This window comes from Terrapene carolina, unplaced genomic scaffold (assembly GCF_002925995.2).
Source record: "Terrapene carolina triunguis isolate 2854851 unplaced genomic scaffold, T_m_triunguis-2.0 Scaffold62, whole genome shotgun sequence".
NCBI lineage: Eukaryota > Metazoa > Chordata > Testudines > Emydidae > Terrapene > Terrapene triunguis.
In genome coordinates, this window is record NW_020664413.1 from 43961020 (window position 1) to 43986621 (window position 25602).

General features: G+C 35.8%; 2 protein-coding genes across 2 annotated transcripts in view; one reads left to right on the forward strand and one right to left on the reverse strand.

Moving 5' to 3' along the window:
- The window catches only part of ITGA4 (integrin subunit alpha 4), a 48589-nt gene extending 45065 nt beyond the window's left edge, over nt 1–3524 (forward strand). Inside the window, 4 exon segments of the mRNA XM_026647624.1 lie at nt 137–235; nt 554–673; nt 1738–1780; nt 1783–3524. Coding sequence (XP_026503409.1) covers nt 137–235; nt 554–673; nt 1738–1780; nt 1783–1841 — 321 coding nt within the window. The 3' untranslated portion in view covers nt 1842–3524.
- Nucleotides 3525–6077: 2553 nt separating this feature from the next.
- CERKL (ceramide kinase like) overlaps nt 6078–25602 on the reverse strand; it is a 94750-nt gene continuing 75225 nt past the window's right edge. Inside the window, exons 5-13 of the mRNA XM_024204057.2 lie at nt 23653–23795; nt 16966–17040; nt 15149–15326; nt 14784–14852; nt 14346–14374; nt 14154–14262; nt 10470–10566; nt 7720–7895; nt 6078–6291 (exon numbers count right to left, since the gene is read on the reverse strand). Coding sequence (XP_024059825.1) covers nt 6210–6291; nt 7720–7895; nt 10470–10566; nt 14154–14262; nt 14346–14374; nt 14784–14852; nt 15149–15326; nt 16966–17040; nt 23653–23795 — 958 coding nt within the window. The 3' untranslated portion in view covers nt 6078–6209. The remainder of the gene's footprint in view (nt 6292–7719; nt 7896–10469; nt 10567–14153; nt 14263–14345; nt 14375–14783; nt 14853–15148; nt 15327–16965; nt 17041–23652; nt 23796–25602) is intronic.

Sequence of the window (25602 nt, forward strand, 5' to 3'; positions counted from 1 at the left end):
TTGTTTTGTAGATTAGGGCACCTACACATCAAGGTTTAATTCACTGTTTGAGGTCATCAGATAAAAGATGATAATATATTATAAAGTGTTACTGTATTTATGCAACTTGGCCTTTTTTCTTTTTTTTTTTAAACAGGATGAGGCATCATCACTTAAGTTTGAAATAAGTGCTACAGCATCACCAGAAAAAAATCCAAAAGTCATTGAACTACACAAGGAAAGGCAGATTGCACATGTAAGAATTCTTTACGTACACAAGTTGGTTAGCCCTCCCCCCTAAAAAAAATATATTCAAGAAAAATAGTACCACCTGAAGTTATAGAATTATGCACACATAGATATGTACATAATTGAATTAAATTGCAGTTAGTTAGGCAAATAGATCTATTTGTCATCATCTGAAGCAGAGATAAGATACCATTTATGGGAATATATACCATATGTAGATATTTAATGAATGCAATAATTACTACATTGTTATATTCTAATTTCATAAATTGTCTATTCTAAGCATACTAGTATTCTTACTTTAATGTTCCCCTACTTCATATAGGTCTTTCTGGAAGGACTACATAACCAAAAGCCAAAACCTCATGTTACCATGCTGATTATTGGGATAGGTTCAGTACTTGGCATTTTATTGTTTTTGCTTATAGTGCTGTTATTATGGAAGGTAGGATTCTTTTTCCTTTATCAATATTTCCCTATTATTTTCATTGACTCCTTTAAAAACAGGAATAATGTGCTTTATTGTGATCTAGACTTACTAAAGAATAACAAATCCTGGTATGATTAATTCCTTTTTTCAAAAAACCTCTTTAAATGTTTTTTCTTCATTTGTCCTTTTTACCCCATCTCAAGGATGGGGTAAAACTACATTGCATTAACTTACCTCTTTGAGATCTTCAACTCCTATACCCCAGGTTTCTTCCCCATATTTATGGGCCAGATTTGCATAATTTCCTTCCAGAAGTCAAACAAAAATTTTTGTAGGCTGCTGCTTCATGTTTTTGCTATTCTGATGGACACACAACAGAATGGTCTGCAATATTCCTAACAGAAAAGGTGAAGATGGTCTTGTTGCTTGCCAGCATTAAATATTTTAAATTCTAAGTTCTTATATATGAACACTAGGGGGCAAATCTTGCTCCCCACTGTTAGTAGGCATACAAGGTCCAGAAAAGATCTGATGGGGGTAAGGGATTGTTCACTCTGTGTACCCCTTGCTTGCCACACGCATTCCTTTTGTGCCATAGTAATGGAAGTTAGGGATTGTACATCTCTGAATGTGACTCCACTACTCCTTCTTCCCATGGAAGAGTACAGAAGTGTAACAAATGCTGGGATTCTATTATCATTCCATATCCTGTGTGGGAAGATTTTGATCTCTGGACTTCCACAGTTCACAGCCCATTTGCTCATATGGTGAATGAAGGGAAAGAATTAGCCCCATAGATGTAAAGTAATTTTTAGTAATGCTGTCTTTTGATATATTATATACCAATTGGGGAAAAAAAGCCTACATTTTAAAAAATTAGTTCATATTATCAAGATGACAATCATTTTAATCGTAACATCACTGTTACTCCCAAAACAGAGTAACAAGCTGATACTTAATCGCATATGCCAGCATGTCATCTTACACTTACTTTAAACAGTATAAAAGATTATTTTATTAAATCTGACTTATTAAGAATTTGCTGACACACACCAATTGATTTTGAAATTGTTTTTCAGAGTGGCTTCTTTAAAAGACGTTATCAACCTATCCCTCAAGAGCAGCCCAAAGAGGAAGTTGGAACTTCGTAAACAGCAATAAGGAGGACTACGATGACAATTAAAGGCTTCTTTCAAATGATGAATTTCAGGCTCAGTGTGACTTACATGATGAACAGTGATGAGAGAACTGATGATGAGTCTGTTTATTCTTTGTGTTAGAATATACATTTGATTTTGCTGATCTGTGGAGGATTACACCTAAATGTAGCATCATCTTACTAAAATACAAATGACAATCGGAACTTCAAATAAAGAAATGAATAGTAATATCTGAAATACCAGAAGTATCCATCTCTTCAAATGCATACAAGAACACTAAGCAGATAAAATGAAGAATTACTTACCCGAAGAAGAGTTCTTGGAAGATAGTACAGTATTATCAACCATTTTTGGGTAATGAGATCTCAATGGTTGGCCATGGGGTGACTCATAACTCAATTAGCTTTCAACTTTCATTTCATTTTTAACTAGAGACTTAGAGGAGATCCTCATCCCACTATGGCACCTTTACACTGGGTAAAAGGCCTGAAGTGGCCAAGGGAGGAAGCCTCCAGTGCATGCATTGTAGAAGACAGCCACAAGGCCTTCTGAACACTCCTGCAGGCTCTGGACTAGAGCACATAACTACAGCACTATAGAGGTCTTGGGTAGTCTTGTAGTCCATAGGACAGCCTGGGAGGCTGCTGTAATTTAGACAGACCTCCAGGGCTGTCTAAATTATGCCAGGGGCTTCTCCAGTTTCAGGGGAGTCCAGGACTGGGAGGATGCAAAGGTGGCTTTAAAACCACATTAGCTTTCCCGTTCTTGGGCTGGGAGTTCTGTGCTGAGCCTCTAAAAGGGGCAGCATAAAATCTTACCATTAATTGATGTGCATGGAAAGATTTTTTGTGCTGATCAGCATTGAAAACTCAATGTCCTGTCAAGGATGCATCACATTGAGGGTTACCTTGAAGAGTCAAACATTTGAGGCTATCAGTATCAACCATCCTTAACATAGTATTAGCTGATAAGGCCAGGAGCATACAGTTAATTCTGTTTCTCCCTCTTTCTCCTCAAACACCAAGAGCATGAGGTTTTGGAGCAAAATACATTCATGTGTTATCCTGAACAATTATTATTTGCAAGTGTTTCAATAATGCTCAGCATTATAGTATTTAAGGACACTTCCAGTAGCAGACAGAAGAGGCTCTGATGAAAATTTAAGAAAACCTTAACTCCATAGGGCTAATTCCATCCTTAGATGTGCAACCCCAGCCCAAAAGTTGCTATCCTCTGAAACCTGTATAATGAAATAGTTTGGATATCTAAATTCAGTTCTTAGTGGATATGTTTTCAGCTTAATGCCACCATTGCAATTGGCACTCAAGAGTGGCAGTAAAAAGGAAAAAACTGAATTTATATGCGGACTGAATTGCTCCTACAGGAGATCCCTTCAGATTCTTAGAAAGATACTAGCAATGCCACCTACTTTAAGTACACTGATACCTGTTTTAGGGGGGAAAGGATTTCATTCTCTGGGCTATGCACCATCTCATCCAAGTGCTAAATTCATCTTAAACTTACTCTCCCCTAGTAATGCCAACACATACTATTTCCTAGGCCTCGTCTTTGTCCTTTCTCTGCTGTCTTTCTGGACTGCTAGTAGAAAACTTAGTTCCAGCATCTTTTTTTTATGTAATAAATGTGGACATCACACAAACTGATTATGCAACATCATTTGGTAATAAAGCTCCAGAGTTAATAGCAACAAAAAGAACAGGAGTACTTGTGGCACCTTAGAGACTAACAAAGAGACTCCTGTTCTTTTTGCGGATACAGACTAACACGGCTGCTACTCTGAAAAATAGCAACAAAGATTGCCTTCAACAAATTATTTTGCTAATAGAGTTATATACATTTTTTCCAAAGTGGCTTTTTGACCTAGGCTAAAGAATCAAAAGGTAACAGAGCATGACTTTCCAGAGGGCCAAGCACCTGTAGTTTTCATTTACTTCAGTTGGTGTCATGGGTGCTTCCATACTTCTGAAAAACAGATCTCATCTCAAGGCATTGGCTTTCTGTTCTAAAATATTCTGCATTATATTAAGAACAAACAAATGTGTACATACAGAAAGAAGATCTTATTTTTAGAACAAAATGTGCTATGAGTGAAATATTTCATCCTTAAAAACTAAACTATTTGCAAAATGTATATTCTAAAAAGGACTTTTAAAGAGTATAGAGCCAAATGAATTATTGCACTTTAATCAAAACATATTTGAACAGGTATTCTAATATAGTGTGTTGTGAGAACTGTACCTCAAATACTGAAAGCAGCATTAAAATTGCTTTAATACAAACAATGCAAGGAAATTAGATTACAAAGGATTTTTTTGGAATTGCTTTAGTGAGTAACTAAATACACAAGTGTTACTTGGAAATTGCACATTGCTATTAGTATGTAAACATTGATCAGGTATTTCTCTGAGATAGGCAAAATTCAATTAATTTAATAAACAAACATTGAGGTTTAATCTAAATAAGTAAATGAAAAATGTGAATGTAAGATTTCCTGATGGCAGCATGTTTATTAATAAATGATCATTCAACTGAATTTTATAATAAAAACAACTGTGCACACTATCTTTTGCAAATTTAATTATTTTGTTGATAGAATTTGCAGAGGTAATAAAATAGTTAAATCTATAATGGTTTATGAAGATGGAATATCTTTAAAGAATCAAAGAAGAAATTCAGTTTTCAATACTCAAGCATAGTACTTTAATGCTTCTGGATTAATTATATAGCATCAAATTATTTTCAGTTATAGTGGCACAAATCTGGAGTAGCGCCATTCAAGTAACTAGTGACTTTTGTTTTACACCATTGTAATGGAGAGCAGAATTTGGTCCACTAGATTTACTTTGTAATCCACTATACTGCAGATTATGTGGCCAGTTACTACAGGCCAAATTCTGCCCACAGGTGCCTTGCATGCAGTTCCACTGACGTTAATGTGAGTATGAAGACAGAATTTGGTTCTATGTAATCTGCTCTTTTGTTTTTTGAAGATGAATAACCATTTGCTGGTGCTACTTGTGAAGGGAGTGGAGGAAGAAAGAAAATATCCATACTAATTTTTTGATTTAAGGTTGAGGTATAAAGATTATTATTATTAATTATAATTAATAATTATGAACCAAACTTCTGGTGTGTTCCTATAGTCCTCACTAATCCCATTTAAATACTTGGGCCCTAGTTCAGCAAAGACTTAGGCACATAGTGAAATCCGCATGACTTAAATGCTTAATGAATTGAGGCCTTAAAGACCAATGGGCAACAACGTCTGTGGTTTAGTCACAGGGAAATGCAGAGTTCCTCCCTCAGCCCTGGTTGGGATGCCTCATATCTTTAATCTAATGAATAAGGGCACACCCACATCTAAGCTCCTCCTCCTGCAGGTCAAGGAGGCTGACAAATCTGTCATGTTAGTTCCCACCAATCGCAATGCAGGGGATAGCCATGGTGCCATAACAAGTTCAATTCCCATGAAGGCTGGAATCCTAATCTGTACCAGTGTCATGCATAATTATTGCATTTACCATGTAATGTATAAAATTAATCTGTTTACATACCTACTTTCTACTAAATATGTGCACTATGAAAGTATCACTCAAAATCTAAAATTAGAAATCTTACTCAGCATTGTGCCTTATTCTAGCAAAAATTAATGCATTATGCTGATTACTACCCAATTTTACTAATATAGAAAATATTTAAAGTTTACTTTAAGATTAAAGTTTAAAACAAAGTAAGTTTGAACAAATGTTACATTCTAAGTGAATACTATTTGTAAAAGGAAAAGTAGCTTAAGACCTAGCTAGCCAATACTGAAAGCAAGCAAATTTTTACATCATCATTTAAGGTCAGAGATTATCTGGATATTGAAGGACCTGACAGAAGCCAAATTATGCCACCCCAACTCACAGTAAGTAGTACTTTACTCCAGGACTAGTTCTAGTGATATGAATTAGGGTTACCAGTGAAGTAAAATATGACTAGATACAACGAAGGGTAACCAAATCAAACCCCAAATTGAATTCAAACCCTGCAATATTCTGTTTAAAAAACTTGACTTTTTTTGCTGAAATTCTAGTAATCACTTTAACCAAATATATAATACCTACAAATAAGTATATTTGTCAATATATTTATTTTCAGGTTTTTTAAGGTTAAAACTATGAACATTTTGTTTGATAATTACAATTATTTTACTTGATAATTTTTTTAATATTGTTAGTTTTATATAAATATCCTAATTTCAGTCTCGGTCCTTCATCCATTGACTTCAGTGGATGAAGGAATGGGCCTTAAATAGCTGTTTAAAGATGAAAATATGAGTCTTTTATGCAGAGCCTGCACCATGAAACACATTTCTTCATAAATTTCTTCTACAGACAACTGCACATTGCTTTGGAATCATCCAGTTCATCAATGCTCACTCCATAAAGATTAATAAGTTGCGGGTGCACCCTAGAAAGTGAAGAAATAAAAATAAAGTAACTTAATAACTCTGTTGTAGTTTTTATGTGACATTTTCTTTGAGGAAAAATTTATATAATAAATTATAGGGAATAAAATTAAGCAGAATTACATGTAAGCTTCCTCCAGTCTTTTCTTTGGATTACTAAAAACTTCTGAGAGAATCTTTTTTTATTTTGGAGGTTCGGGTCAGAAAGGGCTATCATGATCCCTCTTTCATTCCCCCCACATGCGCACCCTGTGTTACAGTGAGCATCCCACCATCAGTTCCATGTTTTTGGTTGGCCATAGTGCTATTATTGGAGAATAAGCCAACTCCCCTTTCCATTCCAGGGATTGTTCAAATGCGTGTGTTCATGTATTTCCATTCCTTAACCATCAAGTAGCACTAACTATCCACAATCGAACAAGTTCTGTTGTATGGCACTACATATTTGGTTAACTCTGCAAATACACAAAAGGCAGGGTGGGCACTTCCAAGCAGCAGACTTAAGTCTGATCTCAGAATTCAGGGCCTGGCTGGTAGGGAGTTCATCTTGAACCTGTTTCTTCAAAAAAGGCCTTTTCAACCTGAAATAATGCCCACTGCATTATGAACCTAGTGTAATGACAACCTTCTTCTCTCCAGGATAAACATTGCTCACTTTGAACAATGTCAGCACCCCATATTGTGATATGGGGATTACAGAGTGAGCAACAGTAAAATATGAACATTTGCAGCATTCCCTATACAGCACTTATATGGGAATAATGTGGCAAATCTGTGATAATCGGTTAAACACCCAATTCACACTGGGCCCAGTTTTTTAGATTTTGTAAAATACAAACTTTTATAAAATGTTATGAGTTCAATAAAACAATCCTATACAAAAATTCTATTATTTTCAGCCTCGAGATTGATAGAAATTCTATTCTACCTGGTAACTATTTTTTTCTTGGACAATAGACAAAGCTGTCAACACTTATGCAGAAGACCCTTCTGTCCTCAACGCAGGGCAGTTGTATTGCCACAGTATTAATTGAATATACAATTTTAACATGCAAAGATAGACATGCAACGGCCATGCTGTGCTTGATTCTTCCCTCTAATAATCGGCGCAATCCTTTGTAATTGAAAAATGTAATTGCAGAAGCACATCTTCTAAGATATGCACTGATGTACTGCTGTATTATACTATTACATTCTTTTTCAGAACCATTTTAAATGGCATAATGCAGACCTGTCTGACATTTTTAGCAACAAATTTTCCTAAAGTCAGCTTTGTGGGGGAATGTTATCTCTTGTACACAAGAAAGAGAACAGTACAATAGGCCAAGTCTAGCAGGTGTTTTGCCTGACTACTCCTGCAGGCTGGATATCACATGTGATGGGCCAATAGTCTAGTTCAGCAAATCCTATGTTACTATGCTTAGCCTTACCGAACGTGAACCTCTGATGCTCCTTCCATTAAATCTCCATCTATATTCCAAGGATAATTCCCTTCTGCAGAAGTAGCATGCAAAAACACATTTTCTTCTGTGTCATGCCCAATTTTAGTTCTTGGTTGGATTTTTACTTCCTGAACTGCATAGGTCTCAACAAAGGGAAAATTAAACTAAAACAAACACAAATGTGTATTAAAGTCAAAGAGGTAACTAAAAATAGGTTCTTTACTGGTTAAAATTGTGAAATTAAAATCTTACTTTTTCTCCTTAAATACACTAGAACCTCAGACTTAAACTGACTGAAGTGTGTAACTTATGGAAGAAGAAGTGCAGAGAATATTTCCTACAATAAATCTTCCCAGGTACAAGAACTTCAAAACAGCTATTTACTTGGAGTACATAGAGCACAGTTTTATTTCCCAGCTTAATATTTGGACTATTTAAACATAAAGATCCTTAGGGGAAGTACTATGGCTTCCTCTGTGTTATGAAGTACCTATCATATTGTAGGCACTCAATTTCTATTATTCCCATGGTTTTAGATTTATATGAAAAATATAAAAGAAAAAAAAAAGTTAAATTTAGTTAATCGTAAACCATCAGACTTACAGCTTCTGAACATTTCATGGTAGTTTAGATCAAGAGACAATCATCTGAGCAATTTTTTTTTATTTTGGTACAGATTGGTAATGTCTGAGGCAGAGAAGCATCTGGAGTTGCCTAGAAGTGGATTTTTCTTGAGAAAGTATCCTCTAAGAAATTATAAAAAACACGAAAGAAGGATAAGGAAGACTGAGATATCTCCCATAGAGAAGCCAGAATTTGCTGAAGAGTGCTGATTTCAGTGGGAGACTTTTAGGCTACAATTAATTTTTCTTCCCCAACTGAGTAGCATAAAGCCAATGCACTCTGATCAAACAATACCTCAGATAAAGACAAGCATTTTTCAGAGTTTTAAGCTTCAATGGATTACTGTCTTACTAAAATTCACATATAAACTTGCTTTCTTTAACATATCCACTTTCTCAAACATTTTTATACACACACACACACACACACACACACACACTTCATAGACTGAAAAACTAGCTGATCTAAGTAGGATAAGTTTTAGAAAACAGGAACAGCAAACAAGGTGTCTTGCTGATTCTTGGGTATGAGGCAGCATGAAAATGGGAAACTTGGGAAAGAAAGTACAGTATCCAATTCACAGATGAAAAGCATTATATGAGCGCTAAGTTTTGCATTAGAGCATTGCCAAAAAAGGTTCCAGTTTAATGGTGTTCATGTTGGTGCACTATGGATACAGAAAACACACGAGTAAATATTCATGTAGATAAAGCAAGAGACATTAACTACCCATTTGTCATGCACTTTTTCAGTCATGTACATTTTATGGGCAACTTGTTTCCTGGACAGAACAAACTAAAATTTTGACTCTGGCTTTGATCCCATTAAATGTATTGTTTATATTCAAGCCAGTGTTCATAATTTAATGTGCTATTTTACTTTGAATAGTGACTCAATAGAAATGGTATCACAGGATGCCATTTTTATTGTCATGCAATTATTTCCAGATACATTTGCTCAGTTTACAAGCAAAGTGGTGTATTTTTCAACTCTGTAGACTTACTCAAGGATTTGAAAGTTATGCTGTGTTTTCTGGTTTGTCCATCATAACCAGTAACCCTGACCCAAATGAGGTGAGTTATAGGCATAGTAAAGGTTCATGCAGATTATAAAGTGGGTCCATGTTCCCTTTCACAAGTGCTAGCTGACAGAATGAGAGAAAAGTGCAAACACTTCTTCCTATAAGAGTGCTACAGTGACAGAATGAGAAAGGCTTAAAAGCCTTTTCTGAGGCATATTGCTGCCACCACAGTATGGAGCTAGGCATCTCCCAGGGATGACATCCAGCACAAAGGAATGACACCTCTTCAAAAGGTCCTAAATTCTGAATGATTATTTGAACCAAACCTAAACTTGCCAATCACTAATTTTACATAATGACATGACTCGTTTGGAAGATGACCAGTATACTTTCACGTAATACATTTACTTGGGTTTGCACTGAGTATTTTGAAGCAACAGTGAGGCACTCTGATAGAAGAAACAAAAACACCACTAAACTCTAATTTCCATGATGCAGCTAAATAAAAGGTGGAATATTGACCATGTGTTTTTAAAGGGCAGATCTGCAAACCTCTCCTACAGTCCATTCATATCCAGGAACTGGGGTCTATGAAAATCAAAGGGCATAACTACTGCTGCCATTATAGCATGCAGTGATTTGCCAAAATTGTGGACTTAAGTATTTGTTTCTTCTGAAGAGTAGCATCTGGTCCCCATTATGTGCCCTTAATCTCAGTACACTAAATTTAAACACAAAATTTCTCTGTCCTTATTTTAGTTCAGGAGCTTTACACTCTTGTGCAACTGCTCGTGTAAACCACATATAAACTAAACCATAACAGATGGGCTGAAATAGGCTAATCGGTAGTAGTCTGATTAGTGATTTTCAAAAATCAGATAAAAGGGGGCTAATGCATTCTGACAGGGAAACTAAGTCTCCTTATGAGGACACTAATATTAACTCCTGTAGCATGTCTACCTTCATGATTAGTAGCTCTTTTATAATCGCTCTCTCTCTCACACACACACACACACACACACACACACACACACACACACACACACACACACACACACACACACACACACACACACACAGTGATTAACTGTACCTGATTTTTCACACTGGCATATCTTTTCAGATGTTTTATAAACTCTGACCGAGAAGTGTTTCGTACAACAATAAGAGCCATGCTACCATTATTCAACCTGAAAAGTACATGTTTTGATTAAACTAATGTTACATTCAAAGGTCTTAAACTAAATTCACAAACATTTTAAGTTGGTTTAAAAATCAATATAAAACAAGATTAACTTTACTAAAATTATTCAGAACTTTTCAATATACTTCAGTGATTTTTATTTGGTTATGAATCAAATACTTTCCCAACAATTACATGCAAGAATCAGCTTACTCCTGAGAGCTGCTTATTCTGATGCTTATTTCACATGAAATTAAAGATCTGGTCTAATAAACTATCATGAGAGAATTACAGATCAAGTTTAATTGTTCTACTGCTTTGTAAATACGAATGTTTAAATTTAATATAAATCACTTTAGTTAACTGTAGCAAAAGAGAAATGTATAGATTAAATAAAATAAATGGTAAATAGAATCCTAAACCAAGGAATAACAGCAATACAGTGAACATTAAAAAGCTTTGTAATTTTTCAGTTAATTTGTTGATTACAATCAGCTTCAGAAAAAAACAATGTAGATAGGAATCCATTATACTTAAATTGTGAAATTAACATTAATCTAAAGTCATTTCATATAAAAGTCTGATGAACTTAATATAAAAAACAATTAAAAGTAAATCTAGTTGTGGAATACTGCAATAAAATTAATATTTGTACATGTTAGCTTACTTAAGATGATTTTTTAAAATCCATGGTCACCTAAACAGAAACCGCCTTTTCCATATAAAGACTGTCCTTTCACAAAACATCATCATACATAAATTGATGTAGTTCTATTAATACAATTATCTTGATTTACACCATCTGGGGATTTGGCCCTTAATACTTGCACTAGATTGTAAAGTACTTGGGGCAGGGATTTTATGGTACACAAGTTTTGGTGCCAAAGACATCCTTCAGTAAAGGGGTCTGTGATGTACAGCAGCCCACAAAATGAAACATCAACAGGAACAATTAATAAAAACTATTTAACACAGAAACTATGCCAACAATCTGTAATATGAAAGTAAGGACCCCTGACTGATAAATTCACCTGTTAGAGCAATTTACAGATGTTAATGAGACTATTCTAATCTCATACACAAGACACCAACATTCTGACAGTACTTCTGGAGTTAGCAATCAAGAGATAAAAGAAAGGAAGGAAAAAGTTGGAGGAGAACAGCAAAGACTTGAGATCCCATCAGCTTGAGGACATGATGGACAGAGGCAGCATCTGATGAGGATGATAATTTAATTGTATAGTGTCTGCTAAGAAGTGGATGCCAATGTTCAATCTGAAAGATACAATTTAAGATACTGTCTTCCTAAAATGCCACCACAGATCTTTCTGAATGAGCTTTATCCCCTGCTGGGGACTTTGCCTTTGCACACACTGAATTCTGTGTTGCTACATCCCTGTAGACCTCAACATTCTGCAGAGTACCCTCTATAGAGGCAACTCTTAGTTTGGGACAATCTTTTTTGGTTGTGGAGTCATCTGATGTTGCAGAGGTTTTCTGAGGTAGGATGCAAGGTAAAGGAGGTGTTTGAAAATGTTCTCTCTAGCTCACTTTTTTATGATCAAGAAACCTACATATTCTGCCAGGCAGGCATATAATTTTGTGCAAGAATATCTTATTTAGTCATTATGGCTCACATTTTCAGAAGTGACTAGTGATTTTGAATGCTTCCATTTTTGGGTGCCACTGAGATACTTTCAAGGGGGATGATTTTTAGAAAGTGCCGAGCACCTACACTCTGAAAACCAACCCCTTTAGGTCATCTCAAGCAATGCACCCAAAGGGATCCAAAATCATAGTCACTTTTGGGGCTTTAGACTAATAGCTGTAAAGCTGGATTAACATGAACAGTGGTCAGTCAGACCCAATGTATTCAGTCTGATCAAAATGTCTTATAAGATGCAAATGGGCAGGTGGGCTGGCTCTCGGGGGGGAAACCTGACAGTTGGAGTGAAGACAGTAGGTGAGGTTGCAGTAGTGGCCAAGTGCTTCAGAAATGGCTCACATACCTGCTGCAATTGGTGCAGCATTTTATCTTCCACCTTGTGCAGCGTTGCTGCTGTTCACTGTCCTGCAAGATTCATCTGCAGAGAAAGCACCCCTCTCTCTATCTAGCTGAGTGTTTCTCCTTGGCCATCTTGTTAGAAGTACAGTGCTGACAGCTGGAATTGATGCTGGGTTGAAGACACTGGAGTACACGGTTATCTGAGATGCGGGGGGGGGGGGGGAGGGGACGGAGGGACTCATCTGCACTTGAGCTCTAAACAGTGCCTTGGAGCTGTCATTAGATCTGCAACCATTGAAAGACGGGGACAGATTAGAGAGGACGAGAGAGGAAAGCTGAAAGACCTTCTTCCTAAAATCTTCACAGAACCTTTTCCATTGCCTGGAAAACTGCACTGAGAGTGAACATGTTGACAGAATAGATTTCTAAACAGTATAGAACATCAACATACTATCTTCAAGTACATACTTTTTCTCTTAACAAATAAATAAATACTACTACTACTACTACTAATAATAATAATCCAGGCTATGACACTTCACATTTCCCTCTCTTCCTTCCCATAAGGAAGATGGTTTTGGTATGAAAACGTTTCAGAAAAACTCTCCCCCACTGAGGAGCCATATCCCCAGAGTACATATGGATTGGTGAATTTGCCTTTCTGAAGAATATCTGTTTAAACTGCTTACAAGGCAGGCAAGAGGGGCTGAAGTGAACAAAGCAAGTTATTATACCTAGTGGTGAGTAGCCTTTTGCCAAAAGCCAATAAAAGTTGCATGAGATCTGGTGTGATATGTGCAAAACAAAACATCCCACACAGTTGGGAAGCTGCAGAAAAAAACAACAGGCACAAGGTAAAGGCACACGGATTGCATGACTGAAGAATGCAATGGCTATTTGTTCAGTTCTTCTGAGACTAAAATGGGCTATTGGCTGGGGCATAGTTGATTATGAACTCACTATTCACAGTTACCACTTTTCATACTTTGCTAGCTATCAGATGATAAATATTTTCAACATTTCAATCTGGGATTATATTCAGATTAGTTAGCTAAAGGTGAAAAACTCCAATTTTCATAACCAATCGCCAGCACTACACAGTTCCCCTGAAAAGATGAGATATGCCTTTTTAATTTAGAGGGATTAGTAAAAATTGTGTATCCTGAATTTGTCAAAATGACAAAATGAGCATTTAAAATTCTTTATGGTAGGAGAAAAAAATCAACAGGACTTTCCCAACTGGAGAATTCCAGTTCAAGAGGAATTTTTATGAGAAATCCACGACTCAGTTCTCCTCCTATCAAGAAACCTGAGACAGATGATTACTTGATGACTACTACTTAAATCAGTCTTGTCAACTAATTTAATCACTGTAATTATCCAATGATTATTCTAGTTAGATGACTTGATCCAAAAACTGATTACAATTCTTGAGATTATGGAGTCAAGTGCAGTCCATCCTCCCTCCCCCACTACAAGAGGGTCTAGACTGCCCGAGACACAGGCGGGCATTCCAGGAAAAGCCAAGGTTTTAGAGTAAGATGTCAGAATTTATAGACATTACTCTAATTCTTTAAACCCTTACTGACCTGGTATTAGGTGCCAAGCCTCTTGGTGCCATTGAACATAGACTGGGGATTGCCATAATGCTCACATTCAGGAAGTGACCTTGAATCGTGTGCCACTGAACCTTGCTGTCTAAATATAACAGAGTAATTCAGTATTACATTAGTTTAACCAAACACAGTTCACTTTTAAGGACAATTTAATTTGAAACTCACCAGATTTTCTAAATCTCTCTTTCTTCTTTCTAAAAATAAAAATGTGTACATAAAACAATTACAAATAACAAAGAACGTAAAGAAATACAATTTTAAAAGTAATTGAACAATTTTTAATGTTACAGTTTTATCTAAGAATAAATTAGATATCTGACACTGGAAGAAAGGATCACTCAGCAGTGAACAAAATGGAGTAGTGCTTGTCTGACAGGTCCTCTGTACTGCTAATATCAAAAGTAAAACTATATAACAAGGTTAATGTATACTTTATGTAATGAAAAATGTAATTGTTGGCTAAATCATAATCTTAAAAGAAATAAAGTTCCATTTTGCCTTGTAATATTATTGCATCAAAACAATATTTCATTTTGTTCTAATTTTATCTTCAAAGCTATATACTTGTATAGATACAGGTTTGTTTAATTCAGATTTACTTACGTAACATTCTCCTGGGAGCCCTGCAGTGAATTTTTCAGAGGTAGAAATGATAACTCACATTCCTCTGGCCTAGAAAAATATTGACATTCATTTCCACATAAACCAATATTCTGACTGCTAAATCTGCTTTTATCAAGGTTAAAATAATTTTAAGATGATGATGATGAATATACAGAAGCTTCTCCTAATTAAATGGTGACATTGCAAGGAAGTACATGATAAAACCTGAAAAGTGTCTGCCTGCAGTCTCATTTTTATAAACATTAAGAAATATATTAATATATATTTAACATCTGGTAAAATTGAGGGTAATAATATTACATTTTCATGAGGAAAATAAAAATATTGAAAATAAACCAGCATACTTTAGACTTGCCAGTGTTTTAATTACAGCAAAATCTCTCCGCTGGTTGGAGGGCATCCAGCGATGCTTTTCTGCCAAAGCCAGAGTTCTTGCACCAAAACCAAACATAGCTGAGAATCCAAAACGAAGAAGCTTGCTTGGACTACTGAAAGTGCAGATGTCCACTGGCTGTATATGTCCTGAAATATTACAGAAGACATCAAAGCTGCAAATATTCCTTTAGTTTTCAACCTAAACTTATCTACACTTCTAAGGAATAAAGAGAGAACAGTAGCTTAAAAGGAGAGGAAAGTGGGGACATGTGAGTTAACAGATGAAAGAGAATTCCAAGCAGACTATTAATTAATTTCTAGATTAATAAGTTAAGCATTATAGAAGGAGCATGAAGTGAAACATAGTTAAGATTGTGCAAGTGCATTCATTCTAACAGCTTACATTCAGATGCTTATAAATATGAAACTTTTTATGTTTTTGTGTACAAGTTGGCACTTGTCAGTCTGAGTACGATTTATGCAAACAGCTATATTCAAGGAAATGCACATCTGATATTAAAAAAATGTTTTTTACTAAAAAGTTCTATTAGCACTGCAGTAGAAATTTAGAATTGACAAAGTCCCTTACATAACAGATGCACGATTTGATGGTCAGGTGAAAACTGGTTTTCATTGGCCAAGTTATAAGGACTTCAAACATACATACTTCCTTTTTCTATCTAATAAAACTAGCTGCCTATGTTCGAGACATGGGAACCTATAAAAACTGAACGGAAATTATCATTAATAAACTCTCTCTCTCAGGTTTCCATTGGATTTGTGCATGTGTGAAAAAGAAAGTGAAGTGAACTTCCCAATCTAATGTACTGGGGCATGTTCAATATTAATCTTTGAAATGGAGCAAGGGCTCTTGCATCATTGATTGACATATTAACTAATAAAGCATTCAGCTGAGGTCTAGCAAGCAGTTACACTTAATGGAACAGCTTTTTTTTTTTTCATTTTTCTTTACAAGAAAGCAATACAGTTCCATACAAAAATCTGCCTTAAAAGGAATATTAATGATGCAAAGTGAAGTATTCAAAATTCAGGAAAAGTCAAAGTTAAGGTTACACTGGCAACCTTAACTCTGTCCCCTTTGAATACACATAATATTGAATAGCATTATCACATTATTTTTCATATACTTAGAAATTCTGTCCCATTTATTGTGCAGGTTGGATGGTGAATGATGCCATGTTGTGTAGTAAACAACTACTTCCATACAGAAATTGTTGGTATGCCTTGAATCCACACCGAAAGATGAGGATAAAAATCAATATTGAACAATTGCTTCAACCACCCATTTTCCCTACTATTAGGCAGGCTTCCTGAATTTTAAAAAAGTATGTGATCAGTGAATTGTGTATCATAATGCACATACATAAGAGACAGAGTTAAAGGTTGCCTGTGCAACTCTGGCTTTTCCTGACTTACTAAATTAAAAGAAAAGCAGTATAAAACAGTTAATCAATGACACCACCTGCCATAGAATGTGGTGAACTCTCATCAATGCAGCTATTAATAGTCATACTAGATACCCAAGAGTAGTTTATCAAGAACAGTTTAGAGAATCAACTCTGTTAAGATACACAGTGGATTAGATCTCAAAGGAGAGGTCCCTTTCAAACCAAACTATTTGATGATACAAAATTCACCCTGACACAACGAAGTATCATTGATTTGTTAGGCAAGCACTCCCTTCCTTTGTGAACATGTATTCAAATTTTGAAGTAATATGTCTTTTAATTATCTGAAAGCTTCTAATAACGCATTTATGAATTACCCATTATAATATGCAATGTTGCAGTTACTGCATGGTTGATTCCATGAAGAGTATGAGCCAAAACATTAGTGGAACCTGTAAAAATTAATACAAACAATGGTTATAAGACTGGTACTGAATGATAGACTGGAGAATACAAAACAAAATAAATAAAACGATGTTTCACTCAATATAGACTTTTGAGGAAGAAGAATTTGGTTCAATTTGTAACAGGATTCCTTTGAATAAACTTTCTACTCCACAGGGCAAGACTCTTTAGCCCGGTCTACTATATAACGTAACTTGTAAATGGAAGTTATGTTGTAATGGTAAACTACGCATCATCCTCTGCCCATTGATTACTGTCTTCCTATGTATGCAAAAAATAACAATCCTCACTTCAACTCCATTAGCAATTAATACAATTTGGGCCTACAATTAAAAAAAAAAAGCTAGGCAAAGGAGAGTGGATCTTTGAAAAATGTGTTTAAAAGTACGTAACAGTTTGTGGCATCAATTAACAATTTTGGAAACCTGAGGCCACCTTAAATTTCACAGGTGCACTTAACTTGGCTATCAGAAAATCACATGACAACACAAAAAAAATCTACTAACAAAAAAATTCACACCAAGAAAGTAAACAATTTAAAAGCAACATTTTGCACTAAAATGAAAGGTACATGTTTATAACAAACATACATCAAGATAACATTGATATCCCTACTGAAGGGAGGACTTACAAAACTTGGGAGCGGCTATGCATCCAAATATATAGCTAGAACCAAATCCTGAGGTTCTTATTCAGTGAAACTCATACTGCTTTTTGTAACAATTTTCTTGAGTAAGGATTGATTAAGAACTGGGAGGTCAATCCCACAAAATGCTTAGTATTTCCTGTGAACTCATCTCACATGAACTTCAACAGGAGTTGAGAGTACTCAGCACCTCACAGGAAGCCCTCAGTACCTGGGAGACTTTGAGTAATGACCTCAGGATTTACACCACAGGAAGGAAATAATTGAAGTGCATCTAACAAGATGCTGCGTGTAGAACAATCTTTGAAATTTACATCTTCAGTTTTGCAATGCACCTCATGGAAACAATCAGGGTGCGTGAATGCAATAGAAATTCTATGGAGAATATTGTCCGTCAAACTTTAAGAATTCTAAAGAAGCTTCATTTTTTTCTAAAGAATAAAAAATTTAATCTGACTCATTCATCTCTGTATCTCTTCTTTGCTAAAGAAATTGCTATACAATGACCCTTTTTATTCAATTGCATTCTCTCTTCTAAAACAGAAAAAAAATGGTCAATTAGGGTTATGAAGTACTTTGAGGTGAAAAAGGAAACTGACAGGTTCAAAAGAAATACTATCAACTTGCTATGCAGCACACTATTAGGACATTACAACTAGACACAGAAAACAATTTTATAAATTCCATCTACAATTTATAAATCCATCATTTAGTTGACAGAACAAGTATTTTCTCCATGTTATTTGATTTTCCCTTCCTTTAGTGGTTGTACAATAGGTGTCAAAATACAAAGCAAAATCATCACTCTAAAACATTTTTCCATATAAGATACAATTCTGTGGGCTTTTTAATTCAGTGTCTGTAATGCTATAATGTATAGCACTGGAAACATTTTTGGTTAGAAAATTAACTAATCAGCATTGACCTCAAAATGTATCCTTGGCAAAGAATCTCAAATGCATGCTCAGCACCATTTTATGTTTTAAAGGCCATTATAACATGTAATCTCTGGAGTTTGAGGCACAGGGTCTGAACCGTTGCATGACATTTCATAAATGAAGTTGTTCCAAATGGTTTGGTTAGAATCATTTTCCAATCTTAAAGCAAAACTGTTTTTGCAATCCTAATACCTGTTATGTAAGTGCTTGTGTGAATCCCAACTCCATCAGTACTTAAAAGATGGGAACGTTCGGGTACTGATACTAATAACTTACTAGGGGTTTTAAATGCAAAATTCCCTCTCCAAAATTACAGTAGGAGAAAAAACAGATATGCATACAAAAATCCCCAAAAATCACACAACTTGGGTTATTAGAAACTATTCAAAAATAATTTTGCTTTCTATTCACTACAATAGGGGTGCTACGTTTTTTAAAAATTTCCACTTGATGTCTTTAGGGATCAAGTCAATAAAGACATTGCACAGAGTGAAATATAGTTTGATAGATCAGGAATATTCTGTTTTAAAGCTGTTGGGGATGCCTGATTTAAGCAGAAGCAACTTGCTACTGCAGCCTGAAGCGAATTTATGATCAGCTAGGACCTGACTGAAGTCAACAGCAATCTTCCCATTGACTTCAGTGAGAGTTTGATCAGGTCCTTACTAAACAAATAGGCCCCAAGCACTGTTCCCTCCTCTTAAATCTATATATTATGTACCAGACTAGAAGCTGCGAACATGCACATCTTCACTTGAAGACAAGAGAACAATCCACCTTTTTATGTCTCATGGGAAAAGGCAAAATACATGTTGACTTTTAAAAAAAAGAGACAACTTGGGTCTTTTGCTCAGAAAAGATCCTGTCCACCAGTACCATCAAGAACATATCTAGAACACATCCACCTATATGCTACAACATTTTTCTTCCAACCAAACATTTATATGATGGTAGTGCCCAACAACCCCAATAAAGGATCAGGAACCCATCATGCCAGGTATTACACAAATGTACAATGTGCTGCAAAAAACCTACAGACAACACAGGTAAACACTAAACAGGCAGACAATATATAGGTAAAATATTAAAAGTATACTTGCTTGCCTTTTTAAGCTATTGATTCATTTCCCAAATTATGTCCTCCTTCCTCTCTGGCCTGAGATGCTATTTACCCTAAATTTAACAGAGACTGGGTGGTGCCTCTGCACCTTGTCACTTTAGGGAGAGTGAGAAAATGGATGCAGTGAACCCATAAGCTACACAGTGCAATCATTATTTAGCCTTAAATATTTAGGTACCACTCATAATAGACCATTTGTTTTTAAAAAAAGATTCAACTTTTGGCACTATTCTACAGAACTATCACAAAATATTACAACAGATTTTTTTATCCACAAAAATAAAATTCTAGATAGAAATTTTCTTTTCTTTCCTTGACAATATAAGCTACTTCTCACTATCTCCTCATGAAAGCATCAGAGTTAGGACAAAAGTGTAATAGTTCATCTAAAGCGTGACTGATGGAGGTACCAGGCAGAAATTTAAAACAAAAAACAAAACAAAAAATCCACCCTGTCCTTGGAAGTGCATGCACTTCTGCAGAACAATTAACGTAATTAACCAAACATGAATATTCATAAAGCTGTTAATGTCTCCCACATCCAAACAGATAAATGTGATGTAATGACTTCCTAGTCAAGCATATCTAAAATTCTCATGAAAACTGCACCACTTTCATTCTTTGCCTGAAATATCATAGAAATTAACAGTCCCTCAGTAATATTTTATTGTCCAATTAATTGGAAAGCACAAATTTATTTAAGTGGACTATTTAGGACGATAAGGATCACAATCATCAGTGTATAGATTGTCTCTTATTTTATAACAACTGGATTGCTTTTTTATTTTTATGTTCTTCCAGATTTTCCCCCCTATCTGAATCCCTCTGTACAGTTCCTTAGCAGTAGTTCCCATAGCAACAAACACTATTACTAATGACTAGCAGTACAACTGCAGGCTTCCCCACATGTGATCCATTTGATTTTGACCACAATACAGCAGCTTGGTCTACTGACTTGAAGTATTTTAGTAGAAACACACTCCCTCTGAGTCTCTCTCTCTCTGTCTCTCCAGGAGGCTAACTGCTCCAAAAGCAATCCTCTCTCCTCAAGTATGCTGAAACTTGAAAACTGCTGCTTAGCACTCTAAATCTTATACCGACTCTAAGGGGCAGAAAATGAACTCTAATCCGTGTAAATAATATACTCTCTAAAATACCTTCTATTCTTAATCAACTCAACCAGAAAAGCATGGTATTTTGTACAGTAAATTTATTTATAAAATTACTAAATGATCTATTGATATATCTTTTAAATACACACAAATAGACTACTTTTTCCAAAACAGATAATTTATAAAGTACATATAATAATAATCAGCATGACATAATACTTAACCAAAATATGATTTAAAAAAATATAAAAATCTCTCTTAAAAGGCATTTGTTATACTTGCATTATTTAAATTAGTTTAATCACCCTATAATTCAATTTACTCCCAAACATATTCTAAATGCACATTCCTTTGGGTGCACCTATCTTTCTTGGTTGTGATGTACAACTCCTTATTAATAAACTCAAGAGAATAAGTACTAATGACGAGGAACAGTAACCTAAGCACATCCAAATTGCATGAAGTAAAAAGTTGGAGAGATTCCATCTCATACCACCATCACCACATTCACAGCAACTCAAATGACAAGTGAAGGTCAGAATGGTGGCCTAACATTTATTTGCTTCATGTAGCTGAGATCATTATGTGGTCTCTCACTAAACCATTCCCTTGTTCTTGTGTACTTTAAACCATCTCTAATATAATCCACGATATTTTTCTTCTAATTATTGCTTATTTTAAATACTGCATTTTGAAAATGTTTTTGCTGTTATTTGCAATTTGTAAAAGCAAAAGCAAGTTGAAGCTCTTTAATACTGCTTGCAAAGAACTACCATTATTTCTTTAAAAGGGAGAGTAGGGTGACCAGACAGCAGATGTGAAAAAATCGGGAAGGGAGTGGGGGGTAATAGGAGCCTATATAAGAAAAAGACCCCAAAATTGGGACTGTCCCTATAAAATCGGGACATCGGGTCAGCCTAAAGGAGAGGAATATGGATAGCTGAAATCATTCCAAAGGCAACCCATGCACTTACTTCAATATTTCTTATGGGAAATGATTAAACGAGTAAGGTATGAATGGCCATTAGCTTTAGAGAAAAGACATAGCTCCATTTTTTCCCTTACTGGTTATAAAGGATACATGAAAAATACAGTTACAAATATGAAATAAAATCAGCTCCTCCCCTCCCCCCCAAAAAAATCCACAAACAGAAGGGACTCTCCATCCATAAATATCCCTCTTTCCCCATGGGAGTTTCTCAGTCACCTCTGCAGTATCATCCCTCTCTCTGGACTCAGTGGAAATCTCTCTGCGTAGCCCAGAGTACAGTAGAATCTCAGAGTTACAAACACCAGAATTATTAACTGACCAGTCAACAACACACCTCATTAGGAACCAGAAGTATGAAATCAGGCAGCAGCAGAGACCAAAAAAAAAAAAAAAAAAGAAAAATACAGTAAAAAAGTGAGATAAATAAAAATTATAAAAAAAAGAAAAAAAAAAGGGTCGGGAGTTAAAAAAAGATTTGACAAAGAAAACTGTATCTGTGCTTGTTTCATTTAAATTAAGATAGTTAAAAGCAGCATTTTTCTTCTGTAAAGTTTCAATGCTGTATTAAGTCAATGTTCAGGTGTAAACTTTTGAAAGAACAACTAACATTTTGTTCAGAGTTACAAACATTTCAGAGTTAAGAACAACCTCCATTCCGAGGTGTTCATAACTCAGATTCTACTGTAGATGCTGAAGGAGCAGGAGAGTGCAGACAAGCTGAGCTGGTAGTGGTAAAGAAGAACAGGTGGGACAGAGTCAGGTCAATGGAAGGCTCAGCTGGGATAGGGACAGGGACAGGACAAGTCAATGGGATGCACACTTTGCCCCTATAGCCCTGCAGAGATAAGGTAAGAGAGTTAATATGGCCTGAGACTGTATGATCTTTTTTGCATAATTTACCACAGGGTTGTTGGAGCAACTGCTACTAATGGGAGCTCCTGGAAACATGAATCCAATGGAGATGCTGCCGAAGAAACTGGTGGAGGGAAGTAGGAGGACACCAGGGACATCCACAAGGATGGCACCATTTCCATGAGGGCATGGAGATGAAACCTGCCCTCCCCATGGAACTTGAGAATGGGGAGGGGGAGCTGGAGGAGAACTGAGATTTCCTCTCCCAGGGGATCCTCCCACAGGTAAGGAACTGATCTGTGCCATTACTATGAATTAATCCAATTAAGATTTATTTATTATTTATACTAGTAGCTGAAACAGTACAATTCTGACTGGAAATGATAGGCAAATTTTTAACAGTGAGAGTAATAAACCATTGGAACAATTTATTAAGGGATTGGTGGATCCTCCATCACTGGAAATTTTAAAATCAAGATTGTTTTTCTAAAAGATATGCTTTCGTTCAAACAGGAATTAAATTCAGGAAAGTCCTATAGCCCGTGTTATACAGGAGATCAGACTAGATGAGCACAGTGGTCTCTTCTGGCCTTAGGGCTGGTCCACAGTGGGGCGGGGGATCGATCCAGGAAACGCAACTTCAGCTACGAGAATAGCGTAGCTGAAGTCGATGTTTCCTAGATCGAATTAAGTTTACTTACTGCGGGTCCACGCGGCGCACGCAAGCTCCCCCGTCGACAGCGCTTCCTCCTCTCGGCGAGCAGGAGTTCCGCAGTCGACAGGGGAGCGCTTCTGGGATCGATTTATCGCGTCCAGATGAGACGCGATAAATCGATCCCAGAAGATCTATCTCTACCCGCCGAATCGGGCAGGTAGTGTGGACCTACCCTTAGAGTCTATAAGAAAGGTACTTAAATGAATCTGTATCTTCTGTTCTCACCTGCTGGTATAATGCCAAGAGGAAGTGGTGCTCTGACAGGTGAAAGAATGTAATCTGTATCTCTTCCAGCATCAATCTGAGCTCTAAGTAGTAGACCATGAGCTATCTCACTGGTAGACCCATCGCCACCAACACAAACCACCCTATAAAAAAAAAAAAAAAAAAAAAAAAATCAACGATGAGGCTCAGCAGTACAAGATAAATACTTTTGTTTCATATATCATAGCTGATCCATAAATGAAAGACAATTATAACGCAATAAATATCTACATAAGGACAATTCAAATACTTATATTATATATATATATTTCTAAATAGTTTTTAAAAATAGAATCATTTCTAGGTATTTGAATTATAGTTACATATAGAGAAATACACACACAGTGTACAGGTCATAATGACTAAGAGAAACATCACTTCCCAAGTTCAGTAACTAAATCTGTGAAGTAGGATAGGTAGGTTAACAAACATGAGAAATTGGAATGTGTTAATACCCTATCTCACCTGCACAAACAATCTTTTTATTTCTTTCAGTGGCAAGAAGCATATAATTCTTCTTTTGTTCATGGTAGCATACATAACATACTAATGTAATCCGAAATTATAAAATACTGCTTATTTTCAATAATTCATTGAAAACTCAGAGGCATTAAAATCATTTATAGATAACATCTCTTAATTTACAGTGGTGCTAATAATAATAATAGATGTGTAAATATTATAAATGTTACAAGGCACTGGTTTCGTCTTTTAAACATGACTGTCACAGTTATAGGGCTAACTGCACCGCTGATCTTTTTCTTGTACGCACATAGGAAACAACACAAAACAATGAGACAAAAAGAATATATAATATTCATGAATTATTACAGGCAGCCCCCATGTTCTTCACAATGACATGATTTCTATTTGTTACTCTTTATTATTAAGGCTATCCTGTGACACAAGTCAGTATTACCTATTTTAAGAAAGACTCCACTGTTAGTATTGTGCCAGATTCTGCCACCGTTACTCACATGCTGTAGTACCTTGGCTCCGGCAGGCAATCCCATATAGTCTCAATGGGATTGTTTGAGAAGCAAAATACTAATCTAGATGAAAAGGATCACCAAATCTGGCCATTGCTAAACACATCCACACATTAACACTCACTTAAAGTTACACATAAGAACTAGAAAATGAAATTGATCAGACAGACTACAAATGAAAGCATAACTGTTAAATCTATGTTTATAATCCAAACTGGGCACAATTCAAAAAGTAAATAAATAGTATAAATAATGAAAAATAAATTAGATTTTTAAAAACTCTCAAAATTTGCTGGGCAAACAGGTGTTGGAATATAAGGGGTATGCTTCTGCTTTGGGCCAGATAGCTCAAAGACATTTAGCAGTTCATCTTATTTAGTTCAGGAAAGAATTTTTCCCATAATGCATTTGCCACATTCTGTTGCATACTACTTTGGTATATCTTGTGGTGTCATAGGCCTAAATATTCTTCAGGTCACTGATTTGAGTGTTATTCAGCATATGGATGCAGCAGATAAGTAGAAGAGGCATTCTGTTGCTTCAAGTAAAGTAGTAAATAATTTGAGTGTCAAAAACTGGTGGGCAAGAGTCTTGTGACATGAACTGAAATATCTTTGCCTCTCAAAGAAGCTGGCTGCAGCTTTGGAATGGACGGCTAAAACATTCAGGGACTGGAAGGGGATGGGGCCTGGAAAAGAGCTTTATGATCTGACACTGAAGGTGGTCCATGTGCTCTTAACAGAAGGTTTGCCATGGGGACTCTCTGGGTCTGTGAGAATCTTTGGAAGCCTTATTGTGATTTAGTAGGGACTAAATGGCAGTAACTTTGAGTTATGTTTAGTAAGGCTTGCCTTAAAACCAAAATGCCGAGAGTGAAATTCCGCTTTCATATATATTGATGTAAATCCTGAATAACTCCATT